At 38.8% G+C, this 17,816-nt stretch overlaps 1 protein-coding gene across 2 annotated transcripts in view; it reads right to left on the bottom strand.

The window, feature by feature from the left end:
* The window catches only part of LOC131551820 (pro-neuregulin-3, membrane-bound isoform), a 315,008-nt gene extending 310,752 nt beyond the window's left edge, over positions 1–4,256 (bottom strand). Inside the window, exon 1 of one of the 2 annotated variants that reach the window (XM_058794979.1) lies at positions 2,223–4,256. In XM_058794979.1, the coding sequence (XP_058650962.1) occupies positions 2,223–2,919 (697 nt within the window). In that variant the 5' untranslated portion in view covers positions 2,920–4,256. The remainder of the gene's footprint in view (positions 1–2,222) is intronic. The other variant, XM_058794980.1, reaches the window with a different exon arrangement.
* Positions 4,257–17,816: the final 13,560 nt, after the last annotated feature.

The raw sequence follows: 17,816 nt of genomic DNA, 5'->3' as shown, positions 1-17,816 counted from the left end.
TTTTATACAATCAGTTCATCGCAAGGTGCCCCCAGAAACAAATGCAAATTTGCATTCAACTCTAATTAGCTTTGCTCTTATATGAGCTGCAGTACTAACAGATCCATGGCAGCAGCACTGGACCTTCCACTTCATCAACCAAAAATAACTAACAGAAGTGCAAAAAGGAAAATAAAATTACCGGCCACTCAATTCACCATAGCCAATCTTGTAGAATAATATTCTATGAAAACAAAATGGCCTCTTTACCTGGAAAGTTTTCAAATAAAGATCTGTTTCTAGCTATAATATCAAATATGGTTAACAGTAATGGGTTTTAAGTCGTGCCACAGCTGTGAGCTCTCAAATGCATTTGGATCACAAATGGTTTAGTTATCTTTTTCTCTGTGCTATTGATAAAGGTAGGCAATTGTTGCTTGGAGACATAAAGGATTAAGATATCCACTGGCAGACAATTGCAATGGTAATGAATTATTGTACAACCAAAGTATATGATAAGGACTTGTTCAAAGCCTTACGACACCTCATGAAATTCATGGGTTCTTTTTTATTACTGCAAGTTGAGGGGCTTCTACATTACTACAAACAGAGACACTTTGTGCTTGTAAAAACGGGTCAACAGTAGGGATTGTTATGCAAGAAAAATTTAATTTCTACATTATTTATAATTAGCTTTTTAATTTTTGTGTTATTTACAAAAATTATATTCCAGCTTTTTCACAAAATATAATTATGCTAACAAATTATAATACTGCATAAATACTACAATTTATAAAAGTTGCAAAAGTGTTTCAATGCAAAACATTAGTCATTGCTCTGTAGTTTTCCTTCAGACTGATGCTTCTGAACTATCACTTCTTACAATTTTGACAAAACCTCATCTATGTTGTTTCCCATTGTCACCCATGTTGTTTGTGGGCCACCCTTGTTGAGCCCCGGAAATGGAGACTAAATATGACAAAATTACGCTTTCCTAATTTGAAAACACAGAAAAAAATCTGCTAACTTAATTTTATTGTAATTTTAAACTTCTTATAAAACCCACACATAAAAATACAGAGCAGCTTTTCCATTACAAGGTAAGTTTTCTAAAGACTAACAGTAGATGTAACAGTAGCAGCTTCCATGAATGAAGGTAACTTAATCTGGATTAAACATGGAGCGTGAAGTAATCTCATAGAGTGGTGAGGCATGACAACCTCTTACTACCCGACGCTATGATCCAACATTACCATCCGAATTCAAAGAAAGGGCTCTTCAAAATATTACAATATACACAGTGCTAGAACAAAAACTCTACTACAAAGAGTCACTGTAATCCTTATTACAAGTATTCAGACATAACGCCGCGCCAGACTTCCTAAATGTCACTGTGCACAGGCTGTCCACTGTATGCAAATTAACGTGATCATTAATTGTGAACGCTTCTCTATCCAGGCATTCTGATGACTACAGTAAAGGCACTATAATCCCACAGCAGAATCACATATGGACAGCATACCTTGGCGTCAGGTAATACTATGAGCAGGTGTGAGCAATCAGGCATGATGACGCATTAATCAATTTATGCGCGCACAGACAATTAAAATGCCATTGATGTTACGCTGGGGTGTACCATTAGCACATACGTTACAGTTTTCTTATTTTCAATGGCTCCTGCAGTTTTTAAATGAACAGCAAAATGTGTAATATCTGTCAATTACATAAATCTATGCAAAGTATGACACCATTATTAGACACATTGCTTGAAGCTCTTCCAGTAATCCAATATGAAAAAATAATCAGCACATGCAGAGCTAAAGGAGACATCTTCTGATGTTCACTAACTGACATCCTGATACATAAGCTTTTTCATGTGCTGCAGTCAGTGAAAAAATATAAAATAATAAAAAGTAAAGCTGTTTTACGCTATTACACCTATGAAATTCTCTTTATATTTCTTGACTCACTCTATCATATTTTGAAACACGGGGAGTGGTCAGAGTCACTGTTTGTCATTAGTGCATCTGCCGCTCCCTGCCGACATGATAGATGGGACTGCACACAGCAACGAGTCATGTTTCGCATCTGGAAAGTCATTAACACAGTATACACTTGCTAAGAGTACCATGCAAAACTGCAATCTACAAAGACAGAAAAAAAAAACACTGATCACCAACAGTCCCCACCAGAAGCAGAACTGCACAAACCAGCAAGAAACAATCAGAAAGTATCAAACTTACGTGTCTTGCGGCTGACGTGGGTTCGACCAGGTGTGGTCACGTGCCTCTCAGTGGATGACTGCTCTCTGGTCCACATTTGGGTGGAGTCGTTTAGAACGGCAGGGTTGGAGGGAGAGGGGCTGGAGGTGGACGTATGGACAGTAGACGTTGTGGTAGAGGCCACGGTGGTCGTAAAGGTGGGATTACGTGTGACAAAGCGTGTAGAGGGGCTCTTCTGTGTCACCTGGCTGCCGGATGCACCACCACCCCTAGGGGGAACATTCGGAGGAGTTCCCGTTCGAGTCCTGCTCCGCACCACAGTGGTGACGGTGGGGCTGGCCGAGCTGACCCCTCCAATAGTGGTTGTGGTGGTGGTGTCAGATCCCTTAGGAAAAGTGCTAGGCTTGGACAGAAAAATGGGGTCCTGGCCAATTCCCTTGGCGTCCACCAAGTCAGTAGGCACGTAGTCCCGCACAGAACCCACTACGATCCATTTAAGCAGCATCAGACTGAGCCCTAGGCCTATGAAGCCAATGAGAAGCGGAACCACGCAGAGCCAAGTCTGTTGGCGGGGCCAAAGGGCACAGCTCCCACACCTTAAAATGCCACCACGAGCAGGGGCCTGGGCTTGTTCACGTCCACCGGAGCCACCTCTCCCATCGGGCTCCTCCAGTACCATAGCCCCCGAGTTGTTCACTGTTCCAGAGCTGTCACTCATCTCGCCTGTGGCACGGTAAGGGTTAACCCCACGGCCGGGCACTCGGCAGACATGGACAGCACAAGGCGAAACGCTGGCCAGCAATGCCAGACATTGGAAAAAAATTGGAAAGTAAATCACAACCTCAAGAAAACAGAGATAGTTACGAACACATCAAGGCAGACAAATCACATCCACACACAACTAATACACATACACACACTCACAAACAGATAAGCGCATACACCCAATAGAATTCCGGAGGTAGAAATCTCAGCGGTTGCAGAATCCGGTAAAAAGGACAGTCCTTTAGTCCAGTTCCACCAATACGTCCAAATGACTTCCAGCTCGCTGCAAGATCACTAAAATGGTACAAATGTTAAATAAAGGTACTGAGCAAAGAAGGTGGAAGGAAAGGGAGGAGTGAAATCATCTGCATGTTGACTCCAAGCACCAGCCGTTGCAGCAGCACTCTCTGTCGTCAGATTATCAAATCCCTCTTTTTGCAGATGACACCACCGTTAGATTTATCCTCTGACCTCGTACCTCCATTCATTGCAATATTTGAAGGTAGAGTTCAGTAAAAGTTAAACACTGGCTCATATTTTTCCTCTCTGGCTCCCTCGTTCTTACCAATTCCTTTTTCAAGGTCTTGATCTGACTCACAGTCTTGTATCCGAGCGCTGAGTCAGCTATACATATCCCAGAAAGCTGGCTCTCTCACGTAGGAGGACTCGGTGTTGACCGTGAAGCAATATGTCCCTTTTTGCTCGACCAAAGCTCCTGCTGATTTATAGCATCCTTAAGGGAGCAAGGGACCTGCAGCACGGATCCCGGTATGTGCTAGCTGAGCAATAAACCCGGCAGAGGAGGCAGTGGCAGGTGCAGAGTTGTCCAGGAAGAGACGGTAGATGGTCAAATCCATTAGCAGTACAAATCCGTTCTGAACAGCATCTAATGAGTGACCCACCGCCGTAGAGTGAGCGGTAGATATCGTGCAGAGCAGCGGGCGTACGCTCAGCCTCTATCTACATTCCTCCACTGAGAGAGCGCAAGAGAGAATGAGAGAGAGAGAGAAAGGGAGAGGAGCGGAGCGGAGGGATGGAGGGGAGGTAGGGAGGGAGGAGTGAGCCTGTCGAAGACGGACGGAAAGAGAAAATGAGGAGGGTTAAAAAAAGAGAGAGACAGCGTGCAGGTTTTCCATGAGACAACATTCATCCATTCCTCATTACTGTTGTGTTTGTTTTGTCTGTCTGTTGCTCTCTCCTAGTGCTGCCATTTCTAAAGAGTCCGGACTAGCGTGTGTTCCCGCTCTAATCTCCTGTGGGATTTTACTGCGGCTCAAGCCTACGACTCTGCAGCCAGACACATACACAGACAGCCTTCTACTATCCCCTACTGCTGATGCCAGGAAAGAGAGAGACAGACAGAGAAAAAGAGAGTGAGAGGAGGCACTGCACCTGCTCTCTTCACAAGAACATTCCCCACCCCTTTTGAGAGAGAGAGAGAGGGAGAGAGAGAGAGGGAGAGAGAGAGAGGGAGGGAGAGAGAGAGAGGGAGGGAGGGAGAGAGAGAGAGGGAGGGAGAGAAAAGGAGAGATAAGTACAAGTTGAGAAAGCATTCACAGCAGGATGAGATAGAAAACGAGAGAAGCAGAGGGCAAGAGCGAGAAAGACAAGATACGGGAAAGAAATAAAGAGATCCGTGTCAGTGCTCTGTGGTATTAGCAGAAAAAGAGATTACTGACTGCTGTAAACAAAGTGAGTCTCAGCATCTCTCTTTCAGGACTGTCAATCATGCGACCAGCCCCTCCTCACGTCTAAGACTCTAAGAAGGGAAGGAAACTTAATGGATGGCACGAATTAGAAGTCGTGTGCAGTGTCTAATGGGTGTTTTTTTTTTAATAGACTGTTGTGCCACACAAAAGGGTTGTAATTAAAGGGAGTGGATAACACTTTAATACTCAAAGACAACAGAGATGCTAGTTTGCCTCCTGCTTGTTCTAACTTGTTTTAAAGGTATAGTCAATATTTTCTTGTTTATGTTGTGCTGGATGATATGGCAGCCCTCTTGGATTAATACTGACACCTAGAGGCACAGATGTGTCTCCGATGAAGCACCAATTTCACTGTACAAACATACCATTTCCCATGAGCCACATGGAAGCATATGTGTAGGTAAATTCAATTTGAAATGTAATATGCAAAATGGCAATGCAATATGTAAAACGGCAATGTATTTCTGTATTTAAATGTACATTTTCCCATTCATATGTGCAACATTTAGTGCAAAATGAAAATTAAATTATATCATTTAAATTTGCCATTTTCTACACTAGTTTTAATATGCAAATTAAAAACATATTTTAAAGCTTTAGAAGTTGCAAAATTAAAATGAAAATGTATTACCCAAATTGAGTAGATATGTTTAACATGTCCAAGCAAAAACTGTAGCAAAATTATCATTTAAATGCTGTTTTTCCTAAATGCATTTAGACTTGGGGGTAGGACGCTTGGGATTGCATTTTCATCGTGATACCGCGTGATAATTGTTGCAAAATGCAGTGAGAGTTTCAAAATGCATTCTGAGCCAAACATGCAGCAAAATGGTGATTTAAATGTCTTTTATTTTTCTTAAAATGCATTGACACTTACATATATGACCTTTTATGAAAAATTGCATTTTCATTAAATACCCCGCGATGAATATAGTTTAAAGGTCCCATATTGTACATATTGTCCTTAAGAATATATATTTGCGGTATAAGTACCAAAAAACATCTCAATATATTTTTACAGCTCTTCTCTCGTGAGCTCTGCTAAGAACAGGTCGATTTTTGTCTGTCTAATTAATATTCATGAGCCGATCTTCTGATTGGCCTGTTGTTTTCTGAGTGAGGCACGGCTAGGCCAACCACAGGTAAGTAGGGTCGACTTCACCGCGCTAAGCTGGAAGCAAAACAAAGGGAGAACTGGAGGCGAGGCGAGGCCGCCCATTCAAACCAGCGCAGATTCGGCTAAATAAGGAGCTTAAAATATCATCTTGTTGTGATGTTGGATGCCAGAATCGATGTAATGCAGCCTCAAATTAGAAATTTGATCGCATACCTGCTGCCACTGCCAGACAGAAAAACCGACAACAGCTGTGGTTAAACGCGATAAAACGAGCGGACTGGACAGAAACCATCGTCAAAAATGCTCGCGTTTGCAGCGCACACTTCTTATCAAAAAAGGTTCAATAAAGTATTGTATTTTGTTGTTATGGGTGCGTCTGAAGATTTCTTGCATCTCACGAGTCGAGTATGAAATACGTTAATGTCTGTGTGTAGAACAACGACCTGACGATTTATATATAATCATTTGTAATTGTACATTGTTGTGATTAATTGTGGCTGGAATAATAATGTAGGTGTAAAAATAGTTGCCTGCTGAAATTGAAATGTATTTACAGCTTCTTCATGACTAGATAGACACGGTGAGATTGTCGTTATACATGTTAGACGTGATCCACCTCATAGTAACAATCCTGTCAGATCGTCCATCCTTGGAGTGAGAGTGTAACGTTACAGGTCGACCGATCTGGTTTCGTCCGTTAAAGTAAACCTTTTCGACATGTTTCCGTGTTGCTGTTCCTCAGCAATGGCATGGACGCGATGTTGTCTGGGGGTTTGGCAAAAGGACGGTGGGCGGTGAGTATATCGGACGTCATATTTTTACGGAAGTCACAGAGGCTCCTGAAAAATCACAGATACTTTATGCAGGCTGTGTGCACTTCACTGTGGATTGACTGTTTTGAAACTTATATGGTAGTTACATAGCCCCTAGACTAGATAGGTCAATATTCACCGTTAACCAAACGCTTTTCACCTGCCTCAACATCTCTCATCGTTTACACTCGGATTGATGCACATAAGCAAACAGACAGTGTTCCACACTTATGTACTACCTTACCTTATATTTTATTACTCTTTTATTTTTAATCCGTAAAATAGCGCGTGTTCCGTGGCACCTGAACAGGGACGTGCAGAGAGTTCCTCAGGGGCAGGGGCTCAAATGTAAAAAAAAATAAATAAATAAGGGGCATTGGCAATGTGAAAAAATAATAAAAATATAGGTCAAAAGTTTGGATACATTGCTATTTTATATTTTTGCAATAAGTCACTTATGGTCATCAGGCCTGTATTTATTTGATCAAAATTTTAATATACTTTAAAATACATTTTATGCAATGCTGATTTATTAGAAATGTTGGAAACCAGTCATACTTTTTTTTTTTTTTTTTTTTAGATTCTTTGATGAATAGTTAAATAAGAGCAGCATTTATTTAAAATATAACTTGTAACAATATACACTACCGTTCAAAAGCTTGCGATCAGTATTAATTTTTTTTTTTTTTTTTTTTTTTAAGAAATTAGTTTTTATTCAGCAAGGATTTGTTAAATTGATAGAAACAGTGATAGTAAAGATCGATATTGTTAGAAAACATCTCTATTTTGAATAAATGCTGTTCTTTTTAACTTTTTATCAATGAACCCCAAAAAAGTATCACAGGTTCCAAAATAAATAAATAAAATAAAAATAAAAAGCATAAAATTAATCAGCACAACTGATTCCAACATTGATAATAAATCGGCATATTAGAATGATTTCTGAAGGACCATCCATTGAAGACTGGAGTAATGATGCTGAAAATTCAGCTTTGAATCACAGAAATAAATGATATTTTAAAGTATATTAAAATAGAAAAACATTATTTTAAATTGTGATATTTCACAATATTAGTTTTTTTCTGTATTTTTGATCAAATAAATGCAGGCTTGATGAGCATAAGACACTTTCATAATGCTGCATAATTATCAAAAATGTTAATATAATAAAGTCCTTTCACATCACCATTTCGCCAGCCTACATGTGGCACTTGGACTTCATTAACTATGAGAGTTTCATCAAATAGTAAATGGTGTAGGATATCATACATAAATATAAGTGAATTGAATAGCCTACTGATTACCATTATTGCGACTTTTGTTTTGTGCAGTGCTTTTGTAGTCATTCAGCATCTATTTTCTCAGCGATGTAGGCTAATTTGATTTATAAAATGAGACAAACCGCAGATCCAGATCACTCCACAAATCCCATGTCATTTTCTACCGATTTATGAATAAGAACGGAAAATGACCGCTCCACTTCACATTATTGTCCAATGAAATTTGAACTTGAGCCAGATCATGATTGCTTGGTGTATTATAGCCTACATGACAAACGGGCATTGATGAATTATGTAGTCTATATTCTAAAATATATAATATATGGATTTTTTATTAAATCGACACAATAGCTTTGATTATTGATGGAAAAAAAAGTTTAAAATTTTGTTTGGTTTATTTTTTCCTTCCATCGACCCACTCACTGAAAGAACCATATATGGCTTGAGAGCTAGGTTTCAGAACAGACTGGAATATCAGTCGGTCAAGCAAAACACATGCAACCTAGCAACGCCTCAGATTGACAGATATGTAAAAAATAAACACTTTTGAGCGATTAGTTACTGTTTTGTACACATTGTCATGTTAATTATAATTCAAATGCATTTTGTTTTATTGACCACAATATCATTGATATTTGTCTGAGAGGGGTATTTTTTAATAATTTTGAAAAAAGGGCAGGGCCTCTGTAGCCCCCAAAGCCCCTGCCCCTGGAGAACTCTCTGCACGTCCCTGTTCAGGTGCCACGGAACACGTGCTATTTTACGGATTAAAAATAAAAGAGTAATAAAATATAAGGTAAGGTAGTACATAAGTGTGGAATACCACTGTCTGTTTGCTTATGTGCATCAATCTGAGTGTAAACAGTGAGAGATGCTGAGGCAGGTGAAAAGCTTTTGGTTAACGGTGAATATTGACCTATCGTGCGTCCTGTTGCCGAACCCCGCCTTGATGTAATGATTGACAGCTAGGGGGCATGCTCGGCTCGGAATGCATTTTCAAATCCACAATGACTTAAACTATATTCATCGCGGGGTATTTAATGAAAATGCAATTGAAACGTCATATATGTAAGTGCCAATGCATTTAAGAAAAATAAAAGACATTTAAATCACCATTTTGCTACCCTTTTTTTATTCCTGAGCCTGTTTCAAAGGTGGCATGAAATATAATGTATAGTTAGAAACTATGACAAAAAAAAAAAAAAGCATTTGATATTTACAGTTTTTATGTTTTGCCATAACTGGCATAAGAAAACAAACTTGTCTTGATGAGTTATAGTGCCATTTTGCCTTGTATACACAATGATTCTGACTTCACTAGTTAACATTTGCAACATTGTGTGTATGCTGTGAAAAAAAATATATAGGTCAAAAGCTAAATATAAGCACTTTTATTAGGAGTTCGCAGTTTATGTTATAAACACTGCAATGTAAACATCGTCATAATTCATCAACGGTAGATCAAAAGCAATCACTTGACATAAATGTGGGCTATTCATTGATTGAGCATCAACTGCTCTGAAAGCATGAGCATGTAGAACATCAGCCCATTTTTACTTTGAAACATGAAGAACTCACATTTATTTAAATCACTGCCTAAAGTAATCACATTAAGCCATATCGCAATTCCTGTTTTTTTGCTACCATATTTAAGACCTCTTGAAATGATAGTTAATACTTTTCATTATGACCTTAAAATTAAATAACATTTTTAAGGATCCATGGAGAATCAGTTTGTAATAAGCAGAAATCACTGAGGGCACCTTTAAAGAGCATATGAGTGAACTGTTCCAACACAGATGACCTGAATCTAGTATTTTGTGTAGCAGAATAACAGGAGTAAATCCAATCCATTTGAGACAGAAAAAAAGTCCCACCGGGTAATCCTAAAAACACATTACAAGTTAAAGTTATCAAAACACAAATAAAATCATGTTGTTCTGAGCCCCATATTATTTTATTCTCTGTGTAAAACAAAATATGTACAAAGTGACCCATCATTTTTGATTATACACAATCTTAAAAAATATTGGAAAAAACACTTTACTTTTCAAGGCCGAAGTAAGCTATTTTCTGTGAACAAGTGTGGCATATGAATTATTAGCCACTATACGTAAATAACTATAATAATAACAAATAAATTCAAATTAGGATAATAAATTGAAATAATATGATAAAAAAACACCAGTTTGCAGGACCATAATGGGCTGTTTTTACAGCTAAAATGACTAGAAGCAGATGACACTAGAAGCCTTGCACATTCAAGTTGCAAATGACCACACATGCTCTTGCATTCAAAATAAGACGGACATCAAAAGATGAATTTTCTATTAATTTTATGGTGGTTGTTTGCCTTTATAAATCACATTGTAGCATCTGCTTATGATCCTTGATGACCGTTGGGACTTTATGTCTTAAGAGACCCTTTTAGCCTTTTCACATTTGCATATAATTCACAGACCTGGCCCCACATTCTAACTTTATATGGGTGCTAAATTGCCAATGGCTGTCCCCCCACTGTCAAAAAGATGCTAAACAGATCAATTCTCTGTTCTCTCCATCAGACTTCAAACACATTCCAAAGAGAACTAAATGACCCTCGGTACCAGGCACCAACTGACCAGTGGACTACCTCCAGGATTACAGTACATATAACACACACACACATAGAGACATTTTCTTTATTTAGACCATAATAATCAGTTACAATCTGGTATATGCATGTGTTGTTTGTATGTTTCCTTAGTATATTAGCCTAGTTACCACTCGTTATTCGTATTAGTAAGCTCTAAACACTCATATTCAGGTGTATGAATGTATCTCTGGTTTAATATATTTTAGATGTCTTTCTTGGTATCAAAATGATCTGTTCTTTATTCCTCAAACAATGATGTACACTATGTGATCGTGAAGTGCATCATACTATTTTTACTGTACTGTGGGAAAAACTACACCCGATTCTCCAGACCAGTCATAAAACATGCAAATGAGGTGTCAAGTGAGACAAAGAAACACTTTCCCGCTGAAACTATGTGCCTTGTTATTGGTCAAACTAACCAAAATGGGTATTACAGGGAAACCAAATAAAACTTCTCCCACACCCAAAAGGCGAAGTCTTCTCTTTACTTTCGGCAGTTTTAAGTTCAGTAACTTTGTCAATTCACTTCGGACCAATCAACCCATGGCTGGAATGACGAAGCTTTCACTCTTAAAGGAATTCATCAAGAATCTACGCATTATACATGCACCAGGACACTTTACTCAGCACCAACAAAACCAATGCAAGTAACCGCTTGTTAACTATTTAGATGCGCTTCTAGGCTTCGATCCCTTTTAATTAAGGTGAGGTGATTCTCTGATGGTTCTTAAGAGGTTGTAGTTAGCTGATGTGTAAATCGCTCCCTCCCTCTCTCTCTCTCTCTCTCTCTCTCTTCATGCCTTCCTTGCGTTGGCAACTTGGCATCTATGTTTAATGTGTGTATGTTTGTGTCTAGTTTGATGTTGCATGTTCCCCTGTAGTGTAGTTTAATAAACATCCATATGTATTCACACTTGGTTATCTGTGTCTGCTGCTCTCAGAACGAAGTCACTTTAACGTTTCGGTTTGTTGTATGCTCTGTGAGCAATGTATCAGTAAGGAAATTATTTTTCGTGACCAGAGAAATACAGTGAGGAAAATAAGTATTTGAACACCCTGCTATTTTGCAAGTTCTCCCACTTAGAAATCATGGAGGGGTCTGAAATTGTCATCGTAGGTGCATGTCCACTGTCAGAGACATAATCTAAAAAAAAAAATCCAGAAATCACAATGTATGATTTTTTAACTATTTATTTGTATGATACAGCTGCAAATAAGTATTTGAACACCTGTCTATCAGCTAGAATTCCGACCCTCAAAGACCTGTTAGTCTGCCTTTAAAATGTCCACCTCCACTCCATTTATTATCCTAAATTAGATGGACCTGTTTGAGGTCGTTAGCTGCATAAAGACACCTGTCCACCCCATACAATCAGTAAGAATCCAACTACTAACATGGCCAAGACCAAAGAGCTGTCCAAAGACACTAGAGACAAAATTGTACACCTCCACAAGGCTGGAAAGGGCTACGGGAAATTGCCAAGCAGCTTGGTGAAAAAGGTCCACTGTTGGAGCAATCATTAGAAAATGGAAGAAGCTAAACATGACTGTCAATCTCCCTCGGACTGGGGCTCCATGCAAGATCTCACCTCGTGGGGTCTCAATGATCCTAAGAAAGGTGAGAAATCAGCCCAGAACTACACGGGAGGAGCTGGTCAATGACCTGAAAAGAGCTGGGACCACCGTTTCCAAGGTTACTGTTGGTAATACACTAAGACGTCATGGTTTGAAATCATGCATGGCACGGAAGGTTCCCCTGCTTAAACCAGCACATGTCCAGGCCCGACTTAAGTTTGCCAATGACCATTTGGATGATCCAGAGGAGTCATGGGAGAAAGTCATGTGGTCAGATGAGACCAAAATATAACTTTTGGTCATAATTCCACTAAACGTGTTTGGAGGAAGAAGAATGATGAGTACCATCCCAAGAACACCATCCCTACTGTGAAGCATGGGGTGGTAGCATCATGCTTTGGGGTGTTTTTCTGCACATGGGACAGGGCGACTGCACTGTATTAAGGAGAGGATGACCGGGGCCATGTATTGCGAGATTTTGGAGAACAACCTCCTTCCCTCAGTTAGAGCATTGAAGATGGGTCGAGGCTGGGTCTTCCAACATGACAATGACCAAGCACACAGCCAGGATAACCAAGGAGTGGCTCTGTAAGAAGCATATCAAGGTTCTGGCGTGGCCTAGCCAGTCTCCAGACCTAAACCCAATAGAGAATCTTTGAGGGAGCTCAAAGCCAGAAACCTGACTGATCTAGAGAAGATCTGTGTGGAGGAGGCCAAAATCCCTCCTGCAGTGTGTGCAAACCTGGTGAAAAACTACAGGAAACGTTTGACCTCTGTAATTGCAAACAAAGGCTACTGTACCAAATATTAACATTGATTTTCTCAGGTGTTCAAATACTTATTTGCAGCTGTATCATACAAATAAATAGTTAAAAATCATACATTGTGATTTCTGGATTTTTTTTTAGATTATGTCTCTCACAGTGGACATGCACCTACGATGACAATTTCAAACCCCTCCATGATTTCTAAGTGGGAGAACTTGCAAAATAGCAGGGTGTTCAAATACTTATTTTCCTCACTGTAATTTTCCTTTGAGCCAACAGACGATTAAAACTGTCCGTACTGCGGACGAACAAATAATTTTATTGTACTATTAATGCTACAGGTAATTCCTGAAGATTAATATAATTGATAACAACCCATATGATTAATTATGTTAATCTCACTTTGAGCTAATTTGCTACAACATAAACAGTATAAATCACAATAGAATGTCCAGGCTTAAAAAGTACTTTTGCATTTGCAGAACAACTGGAACAACATGGCTCTGAGTAAATTACATATATAAAGACAGAACATAAAAATACCCTATGTCCATTTAGTGTCAGCTGAACTATACATTTATACATGTAATTATATTTAAATGATCTTTTCTTGTAGTGTGAAATGAGGTGCCCTTGATATTTAACTTTTTTCACCACTGCCATAAATCCATAGTATCAGTAGCCACTTCAGTGAGATCAGAATCACTGCACAAGATCAGTTACTCTAGGTCCAGATACAATATGATAGTCTGCCTTTCAAAACCCCTAGAATGAAACATCAGCCCTTTCTGTTAGCTTGTTCCTTTTCTAGCTACCTATGGTTTACTTTCTGTGACAAAACTGTCACTTTAGATAATGAAAACTAAATCTAAATAAAGGGACATTCTAAACTAATTTCAAGTTTTAACAAAATATTTGGCCCAGGTCACCTTTAGGCCCCGTTTACACTAGTGCGTTTTTGTTTTAAAACGGATTACTTTTGCTACGGTTATGCCTATCGTTTACACTACTCCGGTGTTTTCGAGGTCGAAAACGGAGACTTTTGAAAATGCTGCAGACTCCGTTTTAGTTTGAAAACTCCGGGGTTGCGTTTCAGTGTAAACAGATCAAAATGGAGACTTTTGAAAATGATGGCGTGGCAGTCCACATTCGCTCTGCGTATCCTTGACGACCGTGTAAACAATAACATCATGCTTATTGTTGTACCCATAGATATGTATGGGTAGATTCCCCATTCAACCGCTCCAAGCACGTAGACGCGTCTGCCATTTAAATATTAGGGAATCTACCTATACAAATCTATGGTTGTATACCTGCATGAATGGTCATGTGACATGCGTTTTCGTTTGTGTAGTGTAGATGGAGATCGTTTCTGAAACGCAGCGGAAACGCCAGTGTAGACGAGTATTGTTTTCATTCTAAAATGCCATTTTAAAACAAAAACGCACTAGTGTAAACGGGGCCTTAGAATGGCTGGTGAGGGCCGATTAGCACAAAATTGGTGTGTTTTTTTGCACATTGGGCATTGCATAGTGCTTGCTGTTATTTTATATTTCTCATCTTCCAGCCAGCTGTCAATGAAACAGTAACATGGCATGTTGATGGAGACAAGTCAATGCAGAAACAATTTCTTGGGGTACCAACCAATCTGGATGGTGTGAGTTGTGCAGCCAGTGTTCAAAATTAACATGTTGCCACCGCAGCTGGATTGCGATACATATCTCATACTAGCAATGAAACTGAATTTTGCATTATTTTTTCATTTTAAAAAAATCATCCCTATGAAAACAGAACTCTCTTATGTCTGTTTGTGACAAACTGATCACTTCATTGTCACTCACAGCATGATATAAATAAATAGTCTCTGTCCATCATGACTGCATCTGTCATAAAGGCAACAGAAACTCAGTGACCACATTTAGTTTAAAATCCAAGACAGTTAATCATTACTTTGTGTTTTTATAAAAGCAACACTACACTGCACACCAGCATGACTACTTATAAAGGTACTACCAAACTAACAAATAATGCTTTGCCTGTGCACCAAAGTCGTATTTTCCACACATTTGGCAACTTAGCGGGTGTTCATTTTGGACCCTGTGTGTGGTACTATGTGTTCACACAACATCAAAGCAGGACAGCAGCTTACTAATTTTATTTATCCATCCTTGCTCTAACATACTATATTCCCTTAAGATTATCCTGCTAAAGGCTTTGCTTCTGCTCAGCAAAGACGCTTTATTCGGTAGTGCATGCTTGACTGGTGAATGCAGCTCCGAGTGAATGTTTTCTCAACCAGCATGTATCTAAGCTAATGCTACTCATTAAATGACTGACAGAGCTGTGTGTGTTTCTACCTGTCTGATTTAGGATGCATCAACCTGCCAGTTCACATCAGCTCAATGATTAGACCACTCCTGCCGAGGGCCACATGCATCCCCACACATATGAGTATGTGCTCACACTCACACTCTACATCTCCCTCTCTTATGTCACACATCTACACTTCATCCTTCCACTAAACCCCATTTCCAGGCTTTCTTGTTCCATGTTTTAAACCCCAAAGCCGTACGCCCACACAGTCCTGTTCCTAAGACTGAGGAGAAAGCACTTTGTCTGTCAGGCACTCCTGAGAGCCTATAAAAGCCAAAGCCTCCCCGTCCAAAGGAAATGAAGAAACACAAAAACACATCTGTGTGCCATCCGAGTGAAAAGCACCAAAATTAAGAATATGACAGGTAAATTCCCACTATTTAAAGAACTCATGCAACCCTCCACAGAACAAAGGTCAGTTTTGGTCATATCAAAACCACATCTCTAATTTAAAGGGATAGGACACCCAAAAAGAAAAATCTATCATCATTCACTCAATTTAATTTAATATAAAAAAATATTTTCATGAATTTCATTTTCACATGATCGTTCGGAAATAATTCTAATATGCTGACTTGCTGCTCATATTTATTATTCTGAATGTTAAATAAATAAATAAATAAATAAAAATGTGCTGCTTCATATTTTTGTGGAAACGATACACTACAACTCAAAAATCTGGAGAACATAAGTCTGAAAAAAAAAAAAAACTATAATAATACATTTATTCAGCAAGGATGCATTAAATTTATTAAAAGTAGCATTTTGTGACATTAGACTTTTATGATATTGCAATCCAAAACATTTATATTTCAAATACATATTGTTCTTTTTAACTTTATCAAATAATCCTGAAAAATGCATAACATTTACACAAAACCATTTTCGACACTGAAAATAAGAATTATTAATATATTGATTTGTACTTTAAGCACCAACAATAACTGAATAATAATAATAATTTGACACTGAATAAGCAAATTGCTGAATTCAGAATTACAGATACTGAAGTCAGCTTTGACATCACATTTAAAAATATATTTAAAACAACAGTTATTCTAAATTATAATACAATTTAACAATATAACTGTAGAATAAATGCAGCTTTAGTGAGCATAAGAGATCTTTTGTGTTTCAAAATACAGATTTGTAAGAACATGAGGGTAAGTAAATTATGGTGTGAACACTCATAAATATTATCTGAATGTAGACAGGAAACATTTCCAATATACTCCTTTACCCACACTGCTGCAGTTGAAGCAGATTTGATCAATATTATTCATGCTATGCCATGATGAAGGGACTAAAAGCTCATTATACATCACTGCAATCATCTCTTTAGAGATAGTAAGCATACACAAAAGAATAGGCAGATATCTCTAACATAGAAATTACAAATCCATATGCATTTGGGCCAAGAGAGATCCCTAGTTATGTCCATACGTGGGAGATTACCAGACACTCAGCTGTCCAGATGAGTGAGGGTCTGTGTTATGGTGGAGGTGATTAGGCTGAGAATGAATGTGAAGGGGTCACAGATGGAAGATCACACAGTGAAGATGAAGGATTAGAGCGAGTCGACAGAGCTTTAAAAAGGTCATTCATCCAATGTTGTGACATTTTCTGCTTCAGAATGACAAAACATTATAAAGGTGGTTGAGACAGAGACAGGAACCGGGATTGGTCATGGAAATTAATAAAGAAAAAAAAACACAACATGACGCAAATAAAGCAGGTCAGAAGTTTAACACAATGCTGTGACTGATAAATGCATACAGAGCCAGAGAGAATGAAACCAGTCAACTAAAGGTCAGGAACTGTGCATCAAGCAAACACGGTTCTTTGTGAATAAGACTAGCCTTCAGGTTCACATGAACAGACAACCAAACACACTTCTCCATCCAGAGAGGTGACAGAAATCGACAGGCTGTAAATGAGCAGTATTTTCATCAGGGAGTTTTCAAAACATTGGCCCAGAGGGGACAGGACCCTAATGACTGGAGAACTCCCACAGCGACTTGGATAGATGAATGATGGCATGTAAGATGGACCGTTGTTGGCAAGGAATGCATTTGTTGGGTTTCTACTAATCAATATAAAACTACAATACAATGGTGATCAAAAAACTTAAAGGGGACCTATTATGCAAAAATCACTGTTTGAACACAATTGTGTAGCTGCAGTGTGTGAAAACAACCAGCCTATAATGAGGCTGGTTGTAAAGCCCAAAGAGGCTTTACAAGTGTTGTGTTTTGGGACGCACTAATGAACATAGGAGTCGCCATAATCTCCCCCCATCTGAGCAGAGGACACTGTGGTTAAATGTAATTTTCGAAGGAAATATCCCGGTAAAAAAAAAATCGGTAACGTCCCCTAAATGTTTAGGAACCAATACCAACGCTTCGTGCGCAAACGTCAGCTCCAGGCAAAGTATCACAAGTTTGTTTTCCAAATTGCCTTTCTGAAAGAGCTTCTTGGCACTCTGTAAGTGTCACGACACAGGCTAGGAGACACAGAGGTAAGTGGTCAAACAAGGGTATTTATTAAAGGAGACTGAGGAGACAACCAGGAGGTGACGA

The sequence above is a fragment of the Onychostoma macrolepis genome, chromosome 13 (assembly GCF_012432095.1).
Source record: "Onychostoma macrolepis isolate SWU-2019 chromosome 13, ASM1243209v1, whole genome shotgun sequence".
Lineage (NCBI taxonomy): Eukaryota > Metazoa > Chordata > Actinopteri > Cypriniformes > Cyprinidae > Onychostoma > Onychostoma macrolepis.
The sequence above is the reverse complement of the archived record's forward strand: the minus strand, read 5'-3'. Positions and strand labels throughout refer to the sequence as shown.